The sequence below is a fragment of the Puntigrus tetrazona genome, chromosome 25, assembly GCF_018831695.1.
Source record: "Puntigrus tetrazona isolate hp1 chromosome 25, ASM1883169v1, whole genome shotgun sequence".
Classification (NCBI taxonomy): domain Eukaryota; kingdom Metazoa; phylum Chordata; class Actinopteri; order Cypriniformes; family Cyprinidae; genus Puntigrus; species Puntigrus tetrazona.
In genome coordinates this window covers 4,296,369-4,316,665 of record NC_056723.1, presented here as the reverse complement: position 1 = coordinate 4,316,665, position 20,297 = coordinate 4,296,369, and the positions used below count along the sequence as shown (strand labels likewise).

Below are 20,297 nucleotides of genomic sequence, written 5' to 3'. Positions count from 1 at the left end.
CGCGTTCACCGAGCGACAAAAAAGAAACAAAAGAAAAGTTGAAGGGACTCTGAACCGATGCACCCGTGCGTGATTCCAACTGTAGTTTACAGTAAATTACTAATATTATTTATTAATAAGCTGTATTTCGTCGGAATCCAGAGCAGAGTGCTTAAATGGCGTCAGGAAGCGCACTGATCTTTGATGAGGAGATGAGTCGTTACAAACTCCTGTGGACAGAGTAAGTTAAGTCTCATGTTATACTGTTGTTTTTATACACAATATTAGGATAGATTCTTAGCATTCAATGAAGTACATGACCGTTATGTATATACAAATATAATTAAACATAAAATTCTGTGTGGCGGTCAAGGTATCATAGTATTAACCTCACCACCTGATGTCGTATGAAGAGTTCATTTGCAAAAACTTTTTGTTAAAAAACAGATAACTTTATTGCAATTGATCTTAGTCAAACCTCAGCTGGGTTATTTTGGTTAAGTTAAAAATGTTCTTATTGTGTACATACATGGTACTAATCGTTTTAAAAATACCTATATGTAATTGATTTCTGTAATTACATTTATAACTTTTGCAACACAATATGAACACAATAAGCACATTTTTTACATACAAGAACATATTAAATAAGGCCACCTAATATCTATCTATATATATATATATATATATATATATATATATATATATATATATATATATATATATTTATTTATTTATTTTAAATAGATATGATCATATATATATAGGTTATAAAGCATAACCAAACTAAGTAAACAATGACCAAAAAAAAAAAAATAGAATTTCAGTTATACATAATAAATACAACAGATTGTGCTTAATACTGCAGCCAAACTGTAATAATAGCAGATTATAAAATGGTATTAGTTTCTAATATTGCATAATTTAATAACTGCATTCAGATGATTAAATCTGCTGATTTGTGTTGCCCGTTTCTTAATTAACGTGTGCATGTCAGATTCCCATTCTGTCAAAATTTTTCAAAACTCTTATCAAAATGCTTCTAAACGTTGTCTGTTTTGTACTGTTTTCACGTAATATCCGTTTGCTGCTGCTCGGTCCAGTCCAGTCTGTGCGATCGAGGTGCCTGAGCGACTGACCGTGTCTTACGAAGCGCTGAAGACTCACTGCGTGGCCCAGAGGTGCAAACAGCTGCCGGTCCGTCTGGCCACGGAGCAGGAGATTTTACTCTCACACAGGTCAGTGGAGGTTAAACCGGGTCCCTTTCCTGTCGCTGTACGATTGAATCTTTTCTTTACTTCAGTGAGGAATATCTGGAGGCCGTTAAACAGACTCCGACAATGAGCGTGGAAGAGCTGATGGCTTTTTCGAAGAAGTACAGCGACGTTTATTTCCATCAGGTGAGTCCAGGTCTTTGGTGCTCCCTGGTTTTCAGGTGAACCCTTCCCGACGGTCTCTTTTGTGAGCACAGAACATCTATCACTGTGCTAAGCTGGCCGTGGGCGCCACACTGCAGCTGGTGGACAGCGTCATGAAGAGAGAGGTCAGGAACGGCATGGCACTGGTCAGGTGAGCACGCAACAAGTTTTTGTGCTTTTCGTGATCGTCTAAAACTAAAATAAAACGAAAGTGAAACTAAAATAAGACATTATTAATATTATTATGATTGTTGATATTATTATTATTATTATTATGCACAATGCAAATAATATGTATTGTTATTAACACATTTAGATATTTGTATTTTACAGTAAGAATTAATAACAAATATTAGTAATAAAATGTCAATACACATTTTAATTTAATTTTTAATTGTGAATTCATATGATTGTTGTTAGAGTTATTATTAACAACATTAACGATGTTTACCATTAAAATTGTTATTTATTTTATTATTATTAAAAATACGTAATTGTTAACAATAAATAATAACAGTAAAAATACATTCAGTGTTTTTAATTAGTAAATTTTTGTGCATTTTAATATTGTTATTTTTAGTAGCATTTACTATTAATAATGTGTTAATTGAATCACTGATTATTTGTATTAATATTAATATTTAATTGTTTGTATTTAATGTTAATATTGAATAATTTTAAATAATAATTTGAATGTAATAGGGAATTTAATAGTCAAATGTAGTAATGATAATTTTGATAAGATAATGATAATTATATATTATATTTAATTATTATTATTATTATTATTGATGTTATTATTGTATAGATTTTTTAAACATTACTTTTATATATTTATATATTACATTTTATATATATATATATATATATATATATATATATATATATATATATATATATATATATGTATATATATATATATATATATATATATATATATATATATATATATATATATATATATATATATATATATATATATATGTATATATATATATGTATATATAATGATTTTATTCTGTTGTTTTTAATCATTTGTTTTTGTTCTCTTTCTGTGACCTCCAGGCCTCCAGGGCACCACAGTCAGCGCTCTGCTGCGAACGGTTTCTGTGTGTTTAATAATGTGGCTATCGCTGCTCTTTATGCTAAGAAGAACTACAACCTGAACAGGTGAGCGGGTTAAATCCTGCACTGCTGCTCAAAACTAACTTACACCCATAATATTGCACCCGTGATATTGCATAGGATTTTCAGATTTTCATACAGATAAGTTTGAGCTTGTGGTCTCTTTCTAGGGTTTTGATTGTGGACTGGGACATCCATCATGGACAAGGTGTCCAGTACTGCTTCGAGGAGGACCCAAGGTGACTAATGAGCCGTGTAGTTTACTAGCCTAGATTTGACTTTTTTATTTTATTAAATGTTATTTGTGAGAGAAATATATTTATTAAACTATTTTAACAAGATTTGTCACGTACATGTAAAAATCATAACTCTGATTGCTTAAAAAATTCAAGACGTCTGGATGACCTGTGCAGAATGAGAAATCATTTATGTACACAGGGCAACATTTTTTTAGTACGAGCGCTTAATAGCTATTAAAATAGTTATTTGCTTTTGTCCTAGTGTGCTTTATTTTTCTTGGCATCGTTACGAGCACCAGACCTTCTGGCCCAATCTCCCGGAGTCGGACTACACCAGTGTCGGGAAAGGCAAAGGATGCGGTTTTAACATTAACCTCCCTTGGAACAAGGCAAATGAAAACCCACAAACGCCACCAGACTCTGTCATAAATGTGTATTTCATAGCAGCAGTGCACGACTACTATATCTGCCTTTAATAACCATTGTTATTGGTAAAAAATCTTTTTTTTTTTACATTTTTCCACGTTTCTGTGTTGTGCTTGTTTACTGCAGGTGGGCATGACGAACAGCGACTATCTGGCTGCTTTCTTCCATGTTCTTTTACCCGTTGCGTATGAGGTACCTGTCGCACAAGAGCAACCAGACCGTTTTCTGAGTGCCTTAAATCCAGATGATGCACAGTATGTTTTCTTTTACAGTTTGATCCAGAGCTGGTTCTGGTCAGTGCTGGTTTTGATTCGGCCATTGGCGATCCAGAAGTGAGAGACTCTTTCTTTTTCTTTTTTTTTTAAATCTGTGATTGATTGAGCTCGTGATTTTCTTTTAAACGGTTCAGCCAAAAATGAAAATGAGTCGAGCCATGTACATGAAATGTAGCATTGCATCACTTGCTCAGCAGTGGATCCTCTGCAGTGAATGGGTGCCGTCAGAATGAGAGTCCAAACAGCTGATAAAAACATCACTGTGATCCACACCGCTCCGGTCCATCAGATAATGTATTAAGTGAAAAAAAACTGTGTTTGTAAGAAAAATGAAACCATAATCCACAAAAACACTGAATCAGGAGATAATTCTGCACAGATCAAGCAGTGCTTACAAGTGAAAACAGTCCAAAACAACCATGTCTGTGGATTTCAAATGTAGGGTACAACAGGAGATTGGACTTTATCACTAGAGCAAGCATTATTATGCATAATGGTTCCACACATGGGCTTTTTTCTTATAAACGCACAGCTTTTTGCTTCACTGATGGACTGGAGAGGTGTGGATTATTGTGATGTTTTTATCAGCTGTTTGGACCCTCATGCTGACGGCACCCATTCACTGCAGAGCATCCGTTGCTGAGCAAGTGATGCAGTGCTACATTTTTTTCAGATCTGATGAGGAAACCGATTTGAGAAGTTTCCGCCGTGTTTGATGGTCTGTATGGGCTGATGTCAGTCAACATTTCTGCCTGCTGTGCTTCAGGGTGAAATGTGTGCTGTTCCTGAGATCTTTGCCCATCTCACCCAACTTCTAATGCCTTTGGCTGCAGGAAAAATGTGCGTCGTCTTGGAGGTCAGTTATCTTTTTTTTTTTCTAAGCTGATGCTAACATATTTAGATGTGTACGTGTTGTCATGGCTTAGATTGTATGTATTGTTTCTTGTGATTTCTTGCGTTGTTTCAGGGAGGGTATAACCTCACTTCTCTGGCCCAGTCGGTTTGCCAAACCGTCCAGACTCTTCTAGGAGATCCGGCCCCTCGGCTGTCAGGGCTCACGGCTGCTTGTGAGAGGTGATTTGAGCTGTCAATCATGCCACAAATGCGTTTCATTGGACGAGCTTGAGTTAAGATGCACTGGGTAGTACCGCCCGCAGTCAGATTTTATTGTTCCAGAATCCTCCCAAACAGTAAATATTTGGTTTCAGTGTAGACAGATAATTATTTTAATACTTGAAAAATTAAATAATATTTCATTTTTTTTTTTCGCAGTGCACTGGAATCCATCCATAATGTTCGCAACGCTCATTCATTTCACTGGAGCTGTTTTAAACACTTAGGTTAGGGTTTGTTCACTCATTTTTAATTATTTAATAATTGCCGTTTTCCTTTTACATGGGTTGTTTTGTTATAGTAATAATTCTATAGTATTGTTATATAGTGCTGTCAAACAATTAATCGATTCCAAAATAAGAGTATGTTCACATAATGTATGTGTTTACTGTGTATATTTATTATGTGTTTATAAATACTAAGGAATTTTTTTTATATATATTTATTTCAGATCTTATATCTTGTATAAAATAAGATATAAGATCAGAAATAAATAAATGTATACATTTTCTAAATATTTACTGTATGTGTGTGTATTTGTACATAATAAATATACACAGTACACAAACATATGTAAACAAAAAAATATTTTGCATGAGATTAATAATTTGACAGCACTATTAAAAACATTTAGAATTTGCTTTTAGTTTTTATTCTCAATTTTCAAATTCATTTGAAGTATTTTTATTGATCGCGTTATGTTTTACTATTTACTGTAGCTAATTTGCATTTAGCTTTTCACTTAATATTTATATTTTATTTTCAGCTGTATATTTTTAACAGTTTTACGATAAAATTGATTATGAATTGATTTAAATATGTAGTGACATTTAAATGTAACATTTGACAGCAATATTTCATTATGTTTTATCTTCTACATTTGCTTCCGTCTCATTCTCGAAGAGGCTCATTCAGGAACGAGCCCAAAACGAGCCAGACCGGACGAGAAGAACGGTGCGGCAAAAGAGGCTGAGAAACCTGTGGCAGAGACCAATACGAAGATGACGACGCAGGATATTGTGTGGCCTGAACCTTTAACCAGGTCATCTAGTGACGTGAGAACAGTCGTAGCACCCCCTTCTGGTGTGGAGGTCTCTCTTCCAGAGGGCTGCCAACATTTGGGGGAAGCTTCCCAAAGCACCACAAAAGAAATACAAAGTTTTCGGTTGGTAAAATCAGATCAGAAACTCCCAAAGTCACACTTTTGGGCCACATTGTAACCTTTTCTGCATGTTTGTTTGTCTGTAGGGATAAACATTTCCAAGACGTAACGGACCAAAACATCCTCCATCCTCTTGGAAGTATAATTTCAGTTCTTGACCAGATGATGAATAAGGAGGTGAGGACATGACAACAGGCTGCTGGTGTTTGGTTTTTTTTGTGCAGTGTTTGGTAACTAATTGTACCGCTTCATCAGGTGCGTAACGGATGTGTCGTGGTGTCTGACTTGAGTGTGTCCGTACGCTGTGCTTGTGAACGTGCTCTAATGGGCCTCGCTGAACGGTACAACTTTTTAGACTAACAGAAGATTCATCCTAAAATCAGATAAATAAATGCCTGTTATGGGATATTAAATGCAGTGCTTTTGTGTTTGATGAAGGGTGCTGGTTGTTTTTATTGGAGATGGCATTGTACCAGTCAAAACTAACGATGGGTGAGACGGTTAATATATAATTTGTGTTATTGTATGAAGTGAATGAATTTGTCTTTTAGAATTAAAATAAAATGTTAATAAATAAATAAATAAATAATAAATCAAATACTAAAATTATATATATATATATATATATATATATATATATATATATATATATATATATATATATATATATATATATATTTTAGTATTTGATTTATTATTTATTTTAATATTTTAAATTAATTTTTTACTTCATCTTAAACATATATTTAAATACTATTTGAGATTTTTTGTTGTTTTGTTATTTAGTATTATATACTGTTATAGTTTTTTATGAAAAATTTGAAGTTTCATTTAGCCTTTCATTTAGCATTTTTATATTTTCAGTTTGGTTTTTGTTTTATTCTTAGTAATTTTTCTTATGTACTTACATTATTATTTCTTTATTAAATAATACTGTGTAGGGTTCATTTGTTTATACTTTAGTTTTAGTGTTAATTCAATGTTAGTTTTTATTTATTTCCTGTTAGTAATTTTGTTTTTTTAAATCTAGTATTTACGTTGTTATCTTTTTCCCCAGAAGAGCTAACAAATTAGAGTTTTTAGAAATTAGAAGTTTCTCTCTCTGTCTCTTCAGGAAGTTGTTTCTAGTCCAAATCTGCGCCGAAGAAACTGAAGAGAAGTGTGAGAGCCATTTGTCCTTGTGTCTGAGACAGGTGCGTCATTACGCTTGATATTGTCTCAGATTTTGTCTTATTTCTGTGAAGTCACTTCCTCTTCCTGCCGGTCTCCAGGGTGAGACCCTCAGCGTAGGATTCATGCAGGCGGTTCTGAGCCTGATCCTCCCTCTGGCGTATGAGTTTAACCCTGGTCTGGTGCTGGGGGTCGTCACAGACTGTGGGGCAAAGACTCATTTGGCACCAGTGTGGGGTCACCTGACCAGCCTGCTCCAAGCCCTGGCAGGGGGGCAGATGCTCACCTTACTGCAGGTCAGGGTTTAAAAAAAATTTGTGTGTGTGTGTGTATATATGTGTATATGTGAGTATATATGTATGTGTGTGTGTGTGTGTGTGTGTGTGCATATGTATGTGTGTATGTGTGTGTTTGTGTGTGCGTATATATATATTTTTTTATATATATATATTTGTTTTTTTTTGTTTGTTTGGGTTTTTTCAACTTTGTAGTTAGTTAACTTCAAATGTATTTTTAAATAAATTAAATTAACTTGTTTTTGTATTTATTAGTTTTAAAGTTTTTTTTATTCATTCATTTTAAATATATTTATTTTAAATGTACTAATTTATTTTGCTTACTATGTTTTATTTTCATTTTACATATTTTATTTGTTGTACTTTTTAATGCATTTATTTTATATGTATTCATTTACAATATTTTACATTATGTATTTTAAATGCATTTGTTTCAATGCATTTATTTTAAACATTTTCACATATTTTCACACATTATTTCTTAATTTACATGTTTTTTAATTTAATTTTACTTGCCTCAATCTTCTGTATAAGAGTTGCTTGCTACTAGTAAATCACCATACCTTCATGTCTTTAGGGCTATGACCGAGAGCTGCTGGAGGTTACGGTCTCCTCTCTCTCTGGAGCTCCTGTTCCTTCCCTCGGGCCCCTTGGGGCCCCCAAACCTGAAGATGTTCAGATGATAGAAAAGCAGCGACAGAGGCTGCAGAAGCGCTGGGGTTTGGTGTAGCAGTGTTGGGGCCTTCCGCGTTACACACTTCACTGCAACATTATAGAGAGAACATAATTGAGCATTTTTGCAAAACTAACTTATGTAAAAGTTCATACATGGTAAATTATGTATGTTTAATTAATCATAATATGTGTTTGTGCCATTTCAGAAAGCTAATGGAAACCTCTGAAACACTGAATGACCTGTGTTTCGATGTTCAAGTATGAAAAATTATATATTTTTTGTACATTTTGTATAACATTAAAAATAAACCTTTTACAGTTTTTCTTGGTAGATTTTTTTTTTGTTTGGCCATGATGTTTGTGTAAGGTTTGTTTAGTTAAATCTGACGAAACAAGTGGTTCTTTTCCTCGTTTGGATGAAAGCGTCTACTAAATGAAGAATGAATGTAAATAGAGCAATGTTTTAATAATTATTTGTTTTATATACTATAATAACAGTAGAGTTCTTAGTGAGGTGGACGTGTGTTGTGTGTTTAGTATCTTTCTATGACTGAATCTAAGGGTGTGGTTCAAGACGTTACAACACTTTTTCAGATATGACTATGCCTCTCAAAATATATCGGCAGTGAAAATTTGTTCATACTTCCCTTTCTGATATTACATCGGCACTTCTTTCTGGTAAAATCTTCACCACACCCAGAGAAAACGGTGAGTAGGCTGTTGCTAAGTTATATTTTCTCATTTTTTTATTATTGTTTTTCGTTATTAGATGCATTTAGACAATTATCAAGTTGTATTACAGATATACCAACGTTATCGTATATTTTCAAAGGTTTGCTGTTGTTTTTCAAAGCCACTGCTTGGTAAATATAACCATTTTCAATTGGATTCAAATTGATACCCACAAGGGGGCGCTGAATGGCTAAAATACTAATTTTATTGGTGATATTTGTTTAGTAGTTTAACGGTATTCTCGTCTATATATTTAAACTTTAATCTTTTAGGCGTCATATTGAATTTGAATTTGTTTTTTACAATGACGTGATAGATGTACAGAAGTACTATATAACGTTATTTTCAAAACTATCAACTTTTAAACGTTTTTACGCAGGTTTTGTCTGCTGAAAGACTCGGTTGGCTGGCCTCTTGTTAAATTACAATACAATCAATTCTATACATTGTACTTGTATATTTTTTATTCCTGTCGTTCATTAAGCATGGCGTTACGCTCAGTAATGTCTATTTATTCTTATTAATACACGGTTAAAATAAAAAATTTCCACACAGAATTGTAAAAACTGAACATTTTTATCATTTGTACTGATTAGTCAGCGCTGAGAAAAGTAACATGTACCACATGACTTTGCCGCTTATCCTTACCATTCATCTATACAATATTTTGCATATGATAAATGACACTGATTGAATGTAGTGTCCGTTCAATTGAACGTGCATAGAAATACTTAAATCAGTAAAATAATTATTTTTATCTCGTCGCACCTGACCAATCAGAGACCAGAATCGGGCCACTACGCCCCGCCCCTCATAGACAATACTAATTTCCATTCTTCTCACTCGTTCGGTTTCTGCTACTAAAGCCGCAGCGGAGCAGATGGCTGCGAACCCCACCAAACCATCCGGACAGACGGGCAAGATGAAGAAGGACGAGTCGCTGCTGGGCAAACTGGGAGGAACGTTAGTTCGCAAAAAGAAGCTGAAAGAAGGTAATAGTTTACAGGATATTGTAACTTAAAGGAACGAAGAAAATAATTAGATGAGCACATGACATCATGATTGATTTTTTTTTTATCGCTGTCCATGGTGCTGCATTTGATCAATCCCCCAATTTATAAAAATGCCTTCTTTCATTCCAGGATATTTGAACACTTGTATTATTTATATTAAATATTAATATACAATTATAAGGCTTCATATAAATAATAACTAGTACACATTGTACAAGTCACTGTGCAATATGATCGTTTTATAAGCATCGTGATTTAGTATAAGTATTAGTTGAGTATAACTTCAGCCACAACCGGTTGTTCTGTGGTGGTGTTGTCTGGGACAGAAATAGCCAGGTCAGAAGATCAAGGTTATTCAGATAAGAATGAGGTGGACTGCTTTGTCCTTCTGTTTACTTATATTGTTTCAAACTCTAAAGAGGTAAAAACCCATTTATTAGTTTTTAATGTTATTTTGTGCTCTTTTAGATCAAACTCACCCCTTCCAGTCCCCATTTGTGTGTGAACAGCTGCACAGTAAAGTGTGATTGTGCAAGAATGTGTGTGTGTGTGTGTGTCTCATTGTGGAACAGAGTGGTCGTCCTGTTTTTGTCCAGACAGTCACACAGTCTCTTGAGTCACTCTTTATTCAGAAGAATCCTTTTTGGGAACTTCCAAAGATTTGCTAGATTATTTCGAGGTTCAATATAGCAGCCATGAAATGATATCTGGCCTGATAAACCGATAAGTTTTGGCCGAAAGTTGAACGGTTATTTGGGGCTTATTAATTTCAAATACTTTTGCACTTGTTTAAAAGGTGTTTTGTAGTTTAAAGTGACAGTGTTGCTATGGTGCTTTGATTGTTTGCTTGGGTGTTCTGGCTGGTTGTCAGGGTGTTGCTAGGGAGTTTTGGCTGTGACCTGGATTTTCTGGGTGGTTGTTAGGGTGTTCCTGGGGTGCTTTGGTAGTTTGCTTGGGTGTTCTGGATGGTTGTTAGGGTGTCGCTATGGTGCTTTGGTTGTTTGCTTGGGTATTCTGTCTGGGTGCTATGATGTTGCTAGGATTTTCTGAATGGGTGTTTTGGCTGGTTGCTAAGGTATCCAGGATGGCCTGCATTCATTGCCTGTATTCAAAACTGTGTGAGGAGATTTTTTTTTTTTGAAAATTAGATTTTTGCTAAGTGTCTAAGTGAGATAAGTGACTTCAGAAAAGCAGTGATGTGACGTGACGTTTATGCACCACCCAGAGGATTTTTCTTGAAAAGTATGCTTAGTTTTCTTCAGGAAAGTACTACTTGTTATGATTGACAGCAGCATTTCCCATCTCTGCTGTGCAGAAGCTGATATCCACATATATATATATATATATATGTGTGTTTGTGTTTCAGGATGTTGACTTGCATATTATTGTGTATGTGTGTGAGTGATACTGAGAGATCTGGCTGCCTTTGTTTGTCAAGTGTGCTTAGACGAGTACAAAGCTTTGAGGAACATGGATCTCAGTAAGTTTCACTTTTGTCTATGTTTGTACATTGAGCATCTGTGATGTCTTTCTGTGTGTGTAGCTGGCTGAGCTGAAGTGTAGCTATAATAAAAATAGTTTTCATCAGAAAGCGTAAGTATAGTTTGTCATCATTGATTTTTCTTTTTAGCTTCTAAAATACCTTTCAGCTACTCCATTGTTAATTCAATAATTATGATGATGAAAGGATGTGTGTTTATGAATGTAAAAATGTATGGTGAAGTTGTGAAATGGTGATAGTATTTCCTAAGAAGCACTTTTCCTCTTATATTAAGTTGGTTGGTTGTCATCAAGGCTCATTGTTCTCAAATCATACTTAAAATTATAATTTGTGCTTCTGATTAGTCTATTTTCATGTAATGTTTTATGTCTAGTTTAACGGTCCATATAGAAAAAAAAGTTATTCGTAAGTTTAGATTTGACTGAGATTCAAATATATATTTATTCAGTATTTAATTTATAAAACGATTTTGAGAGATTTGCTGCTTAAACTGTAATAATGATTCACTTTTTCTCACAACAAATACTTAAGTGACCTATTTTCATTGTTCATTTTCACATATATTGTTCTTGTCAAACTAGTTTATCCCTGACTAAAAACATCATTGAAATAGGACTGGCATAAAAGTTACATATTCATATTTGAAATTGATAGTAATGTTTATTAAAGTTACACATGACTGACAGCATATCATCCAGAGATTAATGACAGACAGTGTCTTATATGGAGGATAACTGCGGACTGCGTGTAATGCAGGAAGTTTGTGTTGATATGACACAATCATCTTGTGTTGTGTTGCTGTGTTGCTCATCCCGCATCCATTTCCCACTCCAGCATCCCAACGATCCCACAAATAAGTGCTGCTATATTTAAGAGCGGTTCCATTCCTCTGACCGGACTGTTATTTTTGTCAGCTTTGTAATAAATAACTTTCCCCAAGCTGTACACACACTGAGACACACACACACAGCCACAGCTGACAAACACTGCAGTGAGTGTGTATTGATTTCTCAGGGAGGTGTTTGTTGTGTTGTGTCTGCGTAACCACTGCACTCGCTGATCAGCAGCTTTTAACTAATTGATCTGAATGCGAGAAAACAGCTTTGACAGATGACTTCCTGAAAGTGGCTTTTTGTTCAAATAAATGAATAACCTCATTCACCCACTGTTAACAAAAATGAACAAAATCAATAATCGGTGACTTTAAATATATGATCAATTGTAGAATAGAAATAGGCAACACGCATCTAAGGTCTGGAGAGAAAAAAAAGGAATATTTTACCTAGAATAAAATAGAATAGAATGGAATGGAATGGAATGGAATTATATAACACACAGTTAAGATCTGGAAATGTTTGAAAATCCATTAAGTTCATGAATGTGTTGCAGAAATACTTTTCTTTATCTGGAATATAATAGATTTGATTAGACAGCACATTGATCCGATAACATGGAATTAATCTATTCCTATAGAACAGAATCAAGTAGACAAAAGACATCTGGAAATCTCTAAAGATCTATGTAGATATTGTGTGTAACTTGAATATGTAATCTGTTGAATAGAATAGAGCAGAATAGAATTAACTAAACAGCAGACATCAAAGATCTGGAGGATCCATGAGGATTTTCATGCGCTGCAGAAGAACTTAAATATAGAACAGAATAGAATAGAATAGAATAGAATAGATTCATTAGACAACAGACATATAAGGTCTGGGGATATTCAAAGAGCCATGAAGATCTTATGTATTGTAAAAAAAAAAAAAAGTTATATATTTAATTCAGAATAGAATGGAATAAAATAGACAATAGATTAATTCAACAACAATATAAATAATAGAATAGAATGGAATAGAATGGAATAGAATAGAATAACTTAAATATAAAATAGAATGCAGACATGATGAAGTCAAATGTAGAATATTGTAGAAAGCAGGGGTGTATCATCATTATTTCGGTTGCTCCCTCATTAGTGTGCTCATCATACAGTCACGTGTTGCATCTGCTGTTTAAGACTCATTGAAACAGGAGCAGTGAGGGTGGGGGGTTTCAAAGGGACAGAAATAACACGTGATGACGCGGGAACGACTGCTGTAGCCACACTGGCGGCCTTCCTCACACACACACACACACACACACACACACTCACACTCGCCACCAAGACTCACTGCAGGAGATTAGCGGGACTCAGCGCTGTTTAACGGGACATGGCTGGTCTTCTGTGTGGAACGAAGAAAAGAAAGCAAGGTAGACTTTGGGCTGTTTATAGTGCAGCGTTTTAATGGGTCTTAATTAAATTAATGCAGATGTACGTCTCCACATCAGACGTCGCATTTTTAATATACAATTAAATATATTCATGTATGAATGCATATGCTTTTGTAATAATACCCTGAAACATTGATAACTTTTTCTAATATTTATAATATAGGGTATGATTGTGTTAAGTAATAAAGTGATAGTAATATAATCATTTTGATAGCAAAAGAACCTGTACAGCATTCACTATGTTTAACAGTTGTATCCTAATTAAATTAACTTATTATATATATGTACATACAGATGGTATTGACTTAGCAATAGCAGCGAGTTATGTGATATTAGCTGCTTAATATTTTTTGAAACAATGCGGACAAACCTTCCGGTGTACCATGGTATTGGATTATTAATATATTCCAATGTAGTTCAGTGATATGGTACGTGTCTCAGAAAATGTGATGCTTACGCTTTATTCGTCTTCTGTGTTCGTAGTGAGTGATCTTCAGGAAGAGGGTAAGAACTCCATCAATGCCCCCCTCCTGCTCGCCGGCCCGGAGCTGCTGCCTGAGGACACACTGCTTGGTAACGTTTGGCTTCTTCTCGTCCATTAAAACCCATGCAATGTTTGACTCCTCCACTAGAGGACACTAAGAATAGAGGGCTGTGCTGACGCTGTAAATTACCATCAGTCAGATTATTTGCTGAAAATAATTAAATCTTTATATAATATATATATATATATATATATATATATATATATATATATATATATATATATATATACATGAAATAGCTTGAAACTCATTTTAAAACAACTTGTTTTAATGATTCAGAGTCGACTCTGTCTTTTGAGAGACAATAACTTCATACAAGGTGCACTTGCAGATTTAAAACTTTGTAGGATGTTTTCGTTCACTTAAGTTGTCTTACACACTGCATGAAAGATCATTTTTGAAAATTTTAACAGCTGTTTTGACTCTCATTCTGACGGCACCCGTTCACTGTAATGCAAAATTTCTCTAAATGTGACGCAGAAGCAAACTCGTCTACATTTTGTATGACCTGAGGTTTTATTCTCCTAGTTAAGAATTTAAAAGAAACGTTTGAGACAGTAATGTATTACTAAGAACTCAAGTTTTGTGGTATCGGTGGGTGTGGAAGACACTTTTTGTTTCCTCAATGTTTCTTGCTTGCTCCGATTTCTAAGTGAAATGCACCCACACCCACATATTCCTTCCTTCATTTCTGCAGAGGAAAATGCAGAGAGGACGATTCTAGACCCCACTTCCAGAGAAGACCTCAATTTCAAAGACCTCCAAAAGGTAGAAAACAACTTTTCCCGAATGCTCGGATGAACATTTCAGAATAAAGTCTGTGGAAAGGGAAAAAAATACGGACTCTAAATGACTTTAAAGTACGTTTGGAGATTTAGCTGTGTTATTAAACCTGGTCATTTTTCCTCAGCTATATTTGACATATTTATATTTCATTTACCGTTCTACTCAGCGACCTTTTTCTGCGACGCAAACTCTTCCTCTCAGGTTCTCATTGACTGGATCAACAGCGAACTAGAGGAGGACCGGATCATCGTGAAAGACCTTGAGGAAGATCTGTATGATGGACAGGTCCTGCAGAAACTGTTCGGTGAGCTTTTCCGTTCGGACTCTCGTGATGATCTTCTGCTTTGGCTTTTCGCCTGTGGTGTTTTCAGCGCGGTGAGGGTGTTCCGTTTGTCGTGTCTTTCAGAGAAGCTGTCGGGTCACAAGCTGAATGTGGCGGAGGTGACGCAGTCGGAGATCGGACAGAAGCAGAAACTGCAGACGGTTCTAGAGGCTGTCAACGGAGTTCTCCGGCCGCTGGACTGGAACACGGAGTGGAGTGTCGACTGTGAGCAGTGCCTAACACTACAGCTATTAACTTCATTTCAGTTAATAAATCTGAAATAAAATAAAATCAGCAACTAACTGAAATCAGTTTAAGCCCCTGAAACCTAACTAAAACGGTAAACCTTAACCTGAACTAAAACAAAAAAGTACAAAAGTAAAAGTTATTTCTTTATTAATTTATTAGTGAACAGTCACCTCTTTGACAAACGGTAACTTGTGGATTAAACAAACACGGGACGCTTTATTCTTTCACTGCCAATTCTGGAAATTTTTGAACGTTTTGGGATATATACTATTTTTTTTAATACCACATTTTTTCCTTAGGGTGGTGGATAAGCTGAAAATATGCTAAAATCACATTTTGAATGAAATACTAGGAAACGAATAAAACCAGAAATGAATTCAAAATATGGACAAAAATAATGAATATAAATAATGTAATATAACTTAACTTTTACGCATTCTTAATGGTAAATATAAATGTATGTATAACTAGCTCAAAAAAAAAAAAAAGATTTAAAAATCTAAATGAACTACAGTAGTAATATACTGCTATTAAATTTAATGACAAAAGCACATATTAAAATGACAAAAAATTTAACTAAAATAAAACAATATTATACAAAGCTATTAATTAAAAAACAAGCATATATGTAGTATTTATTCAAGATAAAAGGCACTGATAAGTTGTGCAAAAGAGACTTTAAGAATTAAAGTGTCCATTTTATTTTTTAATTAAATAGATTTTTAAATATATAGGAAATGTTTTATTAAATGATGTTAAGTCTCTGTTTTATTTTCAGTAATCCACTCTAAGAACCTGGTGTCCATCGTGTACCTGCTGCTGGCGCTGGCCATCTACTACGCAGCTCCCATCCGCTTACCTGAGCATGTGTCCGTCAAGGTGATCGTTGTCAAGGTATGCTGGGTTTATTAAAGTATAAAATGTAACATTGTATCGAATATATTCACTCTAATCACAAATTATTGTCTCAGAAAAAGGAGGGAATCCTGCAAACTGCTCATGTGACCAAACAACTCACAAGTACCACAACAGAGTAAGATGCTCCAATGTGGCCATCTAGTGGTGAAAGATGATTGTAGCACAGAAATATGCCTTTTGTAGTCGAGTTTGTGGTCTGATGCTGACTTTGCGTTCAATCTTTTCAACAGAATGATGATCGGAAGATCGGGTGAGTGTCTTTTCAAACTAATTTTGCACATTTTCATGTTTTTCATTAAAATCAATGTCATACAGAGGTCTAGTTTTAAAAATTGATGCTCCAAGGTGATTCAACTATCTATCTAGACCAGCTATATGACCAAAATAGTTCAAGTGGAACTTATAAAACCAGTGAACATCAGGACCTGGTCTCAGCTGTATTTCCCTCAAATGCATTATGTCCGTTTGACCATCATGCATAATGGTCACAAAACATTTTATTTTGTTGTCATTGGCAGAACGTGATGCTTTTGACACTTTATTGGATCACGCACCTGACAAACTGAATGTAGTGAAAACGGTAAGAACCGGCTTTGAATCGGACAAGAACGTCTTTGTGAAGGTAGCAATTGTGTAGAATGAAGCTTTTAGTCCTCGTTTTTTTTCAGTCGCTGATTACATTTGTCAATAAACACTTGAACAAACTGAACCTGGAGGTGACGGAGCTGGAGTCACAGGTATGAACTTGATCTGTTAACTCGCTCACAGATCTGTAGATCAAAACCGTTCAAAAACCTTCTGTTTGTGTGAAGTTTGCAGATGGTGTCTATCTGGTGCTGCTGATGGGCTTGTTAGAAAATTACTTCGTGCCGTTGTACAACTTCTACCTCACGCCTGAAAGCTTCGAACAGAAGGTAAGTCTGCCACGGTGGTCTAATGTGGACTGGTAAGGTCTGAAGAGGACTGGTTTATTCTGTTGGGGTTTAATGGAGCTTGATTAGGTTCAAGATTTGATTTGGTTTGATGAGGTATGATTTTTATTTTTTTTAACCCCTCATCAAACCACATCAGACCCTGTCTAGACTTCACAAGGCCACATCAGACCACATCGGACTCCATTATCAGATTTCCTTAAAAGATAAATCTCTTCGGATGACATCACACTCAGACCACATCAGTCCACATTAGATAATTAGTATCAGACGCTGTCAGAATTCATGAATTCACTTCAGACTCTATCAGGCAACACCATGGTAGACCACATCAGACCTTGTCAGAACCTTATCAGATTTCATGAGTACTGTTCAGACCATATCAGACCGCATCGATCTCAAGTCCACATCAGATGAATAATATTCATGAAGTCTGATACGATCTGGACTTGAGTGTAATGAGCCATTATTATGTCTGACAGGGTCTGATCTGATTAATGAAGTAAGGTTTTTTTTAATGATTTATTGAATTGCATCACCTGTCAGAATCCATAACAGACTACGTTAAACCACATCATACCACATTTAATGGGTTAAATTAAAGAGTTACTCTACCCCAAAATAAACATGTTGTTTCAAACCCGTGAAAGCTTATTTCATTCTCACAACACAATTTTGAACACAAAGGAAGATATTTTGAAAGTTTGTAACCAGGCTGTTTTGGGTCACCAGTGTGTTATTTTCCTACTATGAAACTCATTGGTTGTCCAAAACATCTTGGTTACAAATTTTCTTTCTTAAAAATATCTTTCTTTGTGTTGAACAGAACAAAGAAATTCATTCAGGTTTGGAGCTACTTGAGGGTGAGGAAATGATGAATTTTCATTTTTGGGTGAACTATTACTTTAAGATATTTTGAATGAAAACCAGGAGGCTTGTGGCTGTCTTTTTGATGCTGTCAAGATCCAAAAAAGAAAGAAAGACGTAATCGAAATCGTCCATCTGCTGTCAGTGGTTCAACTATTTTATAAAGCAGCAAGAATACTTTTTGTGCACAAAGAAAATGAAAATAACAGCTTTATTCATCAGTTTGCCTCCTCTGATGGCAGGTGGACTATTTTTGACTTTGTCTTCTAATACTTTTCTGGACCTTGATGGTGTTCATGTTCTGTAGTCTAATCGAATGCAATTTGATTATGGTCTGAAACAGACTTATTAAAGGCATTGATTACCCCAAAATGAAAATACCCCCAGGCCATCCAAGATGCAGTTGACTTTGTTTCTTCAGTAGACCACAGGCAAAGATTTGTAACTCAAAACGTAGCAGTCTGTCAGTCATATAATGGAAGTCAATGGGACCCCACGGCTTTGAGAGTACAAAACACATACACAGAGAAAACCTAAACCTGCAGCTTGTGACGCTACACTCAGGTCTAAAGACATGAATTGATAAGTGTGTGCAAGAAACTGAACAGTATTCATATTGGTTTCTAACCCCTGATTCCAAAAAATTAGCAATTGTCCTGAGCGTCTTCTTCTTGCTTTACGCTGGATTGCAGACTTATATGTGTATTACCTCCACCTATATCTCAAATGGATCATTGACACTCTATCTACAATCTCAATAAGGAGAGTCAATGGTCCTTTTTAGAGATAGGTGGCATTAATGTACCTATTGACTGCCATTGACAGACTGCAACGGTTTGAGTTAAATATATTAGTTTGTGTTTTACTGAAGAAACAAAGTTACCTACATTTGCCTTGAAGGCGAGCAGATAATAAAATATCATCATTTCATTTTTGGGTGAACTATCCCTTTAAGTCTGATTATGTGGTTATGTTATGAAATAATTTATTTAAAACCGGTTTTGTACTAATTACTACAAGGTTTTGAAGAGTGTTTTTCTGCCATGCAGGTGCATAACGTGTCATTTGCTTTCGAGCTCATGCAAGATGGTGGTCTGCAGAAACCCAAAGCGAGACCAGAAGGTACCAGAAAAATCAGTGCCAGCAATGTTACATCAGCGTTGTGCACGCAACCTTTAGACATCATAACAGACCAGCTCATTGCCTGCACCCGTTTCATGATGTTGACCACATTTTCCACTAGATGGAGATGTTCCTCAGTTAATGCAGCACACTCACGACTGCGTTCCTTCACAACGACAGCTAACATATTCAAGCCTCCATCTGTTTAACAGTGATTCTGTTGTTTGTGTCCCGCAGACGTGGTGAACTTGAATCTGAAGTCAACACTCAGGGTGCTTTACAACCTTTTCACCAACTACAAGAACTCAGAGTAACACTGAAAGCGATCTGAGGATAGTCGCTACGTGCCTCGATGCCAGGACTTCTTCGCTCACACATCCCTGGTGTTATATTTGTATGTAAGAATGAAATATTTTGTATTATTTTGCTTATTTATGCCCAGAATCGAATGTATTCAGCCTTAATGATGCGTCAGTGTAGCAGCTCATTAAAATATATTATTTTTCTCGCATTTGACTTCCGCAAACGAGGCCTGCCACTGCTTTAAGCACTACACCCGAATTACTTTTTGTCCTGGAACGCACTGTGTATTTTGTTCTAATAGAAATGCTGTCATTATTTCAAATAAACAAGTACTTTCTACATCCTGGAATGAATTCAGTTCGACATTTTGACTCTGAATTTGAGTCTTGATTGTCTCAAAAGAGGTTTTTTCAAAATAAGCATTTGAGTATCATGTTTTTACACACAGAATTATTCATGTTTAAAAACCTTGATCCATATAAATATTTCACATTCACGTCTCACGCGGGTTTAAACATTAATTTGTCGGTGTGATTCATTATGAGTTATGAAAGACCAACACTGTACCTTTAATTTATTTAACAGTGCTGTGTGCTACAGCTGCCACATGTAACGTTTTATGTTTGTGCTAGAGAAATTAATGATTCAAATTATGTGGCTCAATGATGTTATCCTACATAATATTTGGGGTAATATTCCTGACATGCAATGTCCTGGCAGCAACCTTTGAAACCCAAGAAATTTCAGAGCAATGCCCTACAAACCATCTCTGCTACCCAGCAATGGATTACTTTGGGATGCAAACGGATTAAAAATTACATAACAAAAAAAATTAAGTGAAGTGCGTATATAATATCACAT

The 20,297-nt window shown here is 35.2% G+C and overlaps 2 protein-coding genes across 4 annotated transcripts; both read left to right on the top strand.

Moving 5' to 3' along the window:
- The first annotated feature begins 2 nt into the window (after positions 1-2).
- hdac10 (histone deacetylase 10) lies at positions 3-8,199 on the top strand. The gene is made up of 19 exons (XM_043227658.1): positions 3-220; positions 1,083-1,217; positions 1,283-1,379; positions 1,451-1,548; positions 2,463-2,567; positions 2,693-2,761; positions 3,024-3,150; positions 3,314-3,379; positions 3,460-3,519; positions 4,229-4,318; positions 4,430-4,536; positions 4,735-4,802; positions 5,479-5,740; positions 5,824-5,914; positions 5,993-6,078; positions 6,176-6,229; positions 6,852-6,930; positions 7,009-7,203; positions 7,781-8,199. The coding sequence occupies exons 1-19, from the start codon at positions 156-158 to the stop codon at positions 7,931-7,933; spliced, it is 2,007 nt and encodes a 668-aa protein (XP_043083593.1). The 5' UTR covers positions 3-155; the 3' UTR covers positions 7,934-8,199.
- Positions 8,200-8,475: 276 nt separating this feature from the next.
- On the top strand, positions 8,476-19,799 carry parvb (parvin, beta). 3 transcript variants are annotated; one of them, XM_043227659.1, is made up of 14 exons: positions 8,476-8,586; positions 9,477-9,602; positions 13,876-13,965; positions 14,635-14,705; positions 14,925-15,027; positions 15,130-15,270; positions 16,073-16,188; positions 16,266-16,327; positions 16,443-16,462; positions 16,731-16,792; positions 16,881-16,949; positions 17,025-17,126; positions 19,061-19,133; positions 19,371-19,799. In XM_043227659.1, the coding sequence occupies exons 2-14, from the start codon at positions 9,491-9,493 to the stop codon at positions 19,445-19,447; spliced, it is 1,098 nt and encodes a 365-aa protein (XP_043083594.1). In that variant the 5' UTR covers positions 8,476-8,586; positions 9,477-9,490; the 3' UTR covers positions 19,448-19,799. The 3 variants fall into 3 exon arrangements, with proteins under 3 accessions (XP_043083594.1, XP_043083596.1, XP_043083595.1); XM_043227661.1 differs by lacking the exons at positions 8,476-8,586; positions 9,477-9,602 and adding an exon at positions 11,000-11,103; XM_043227660.1 differs by lacking the exons at positions 8,476-8,586; positions 9,477-9,602 and adding an exon at positions 11,210-13,371.
- The last annotated feature ends 498 nt before the right edge of the window (positions 19,800-20,297 follow it).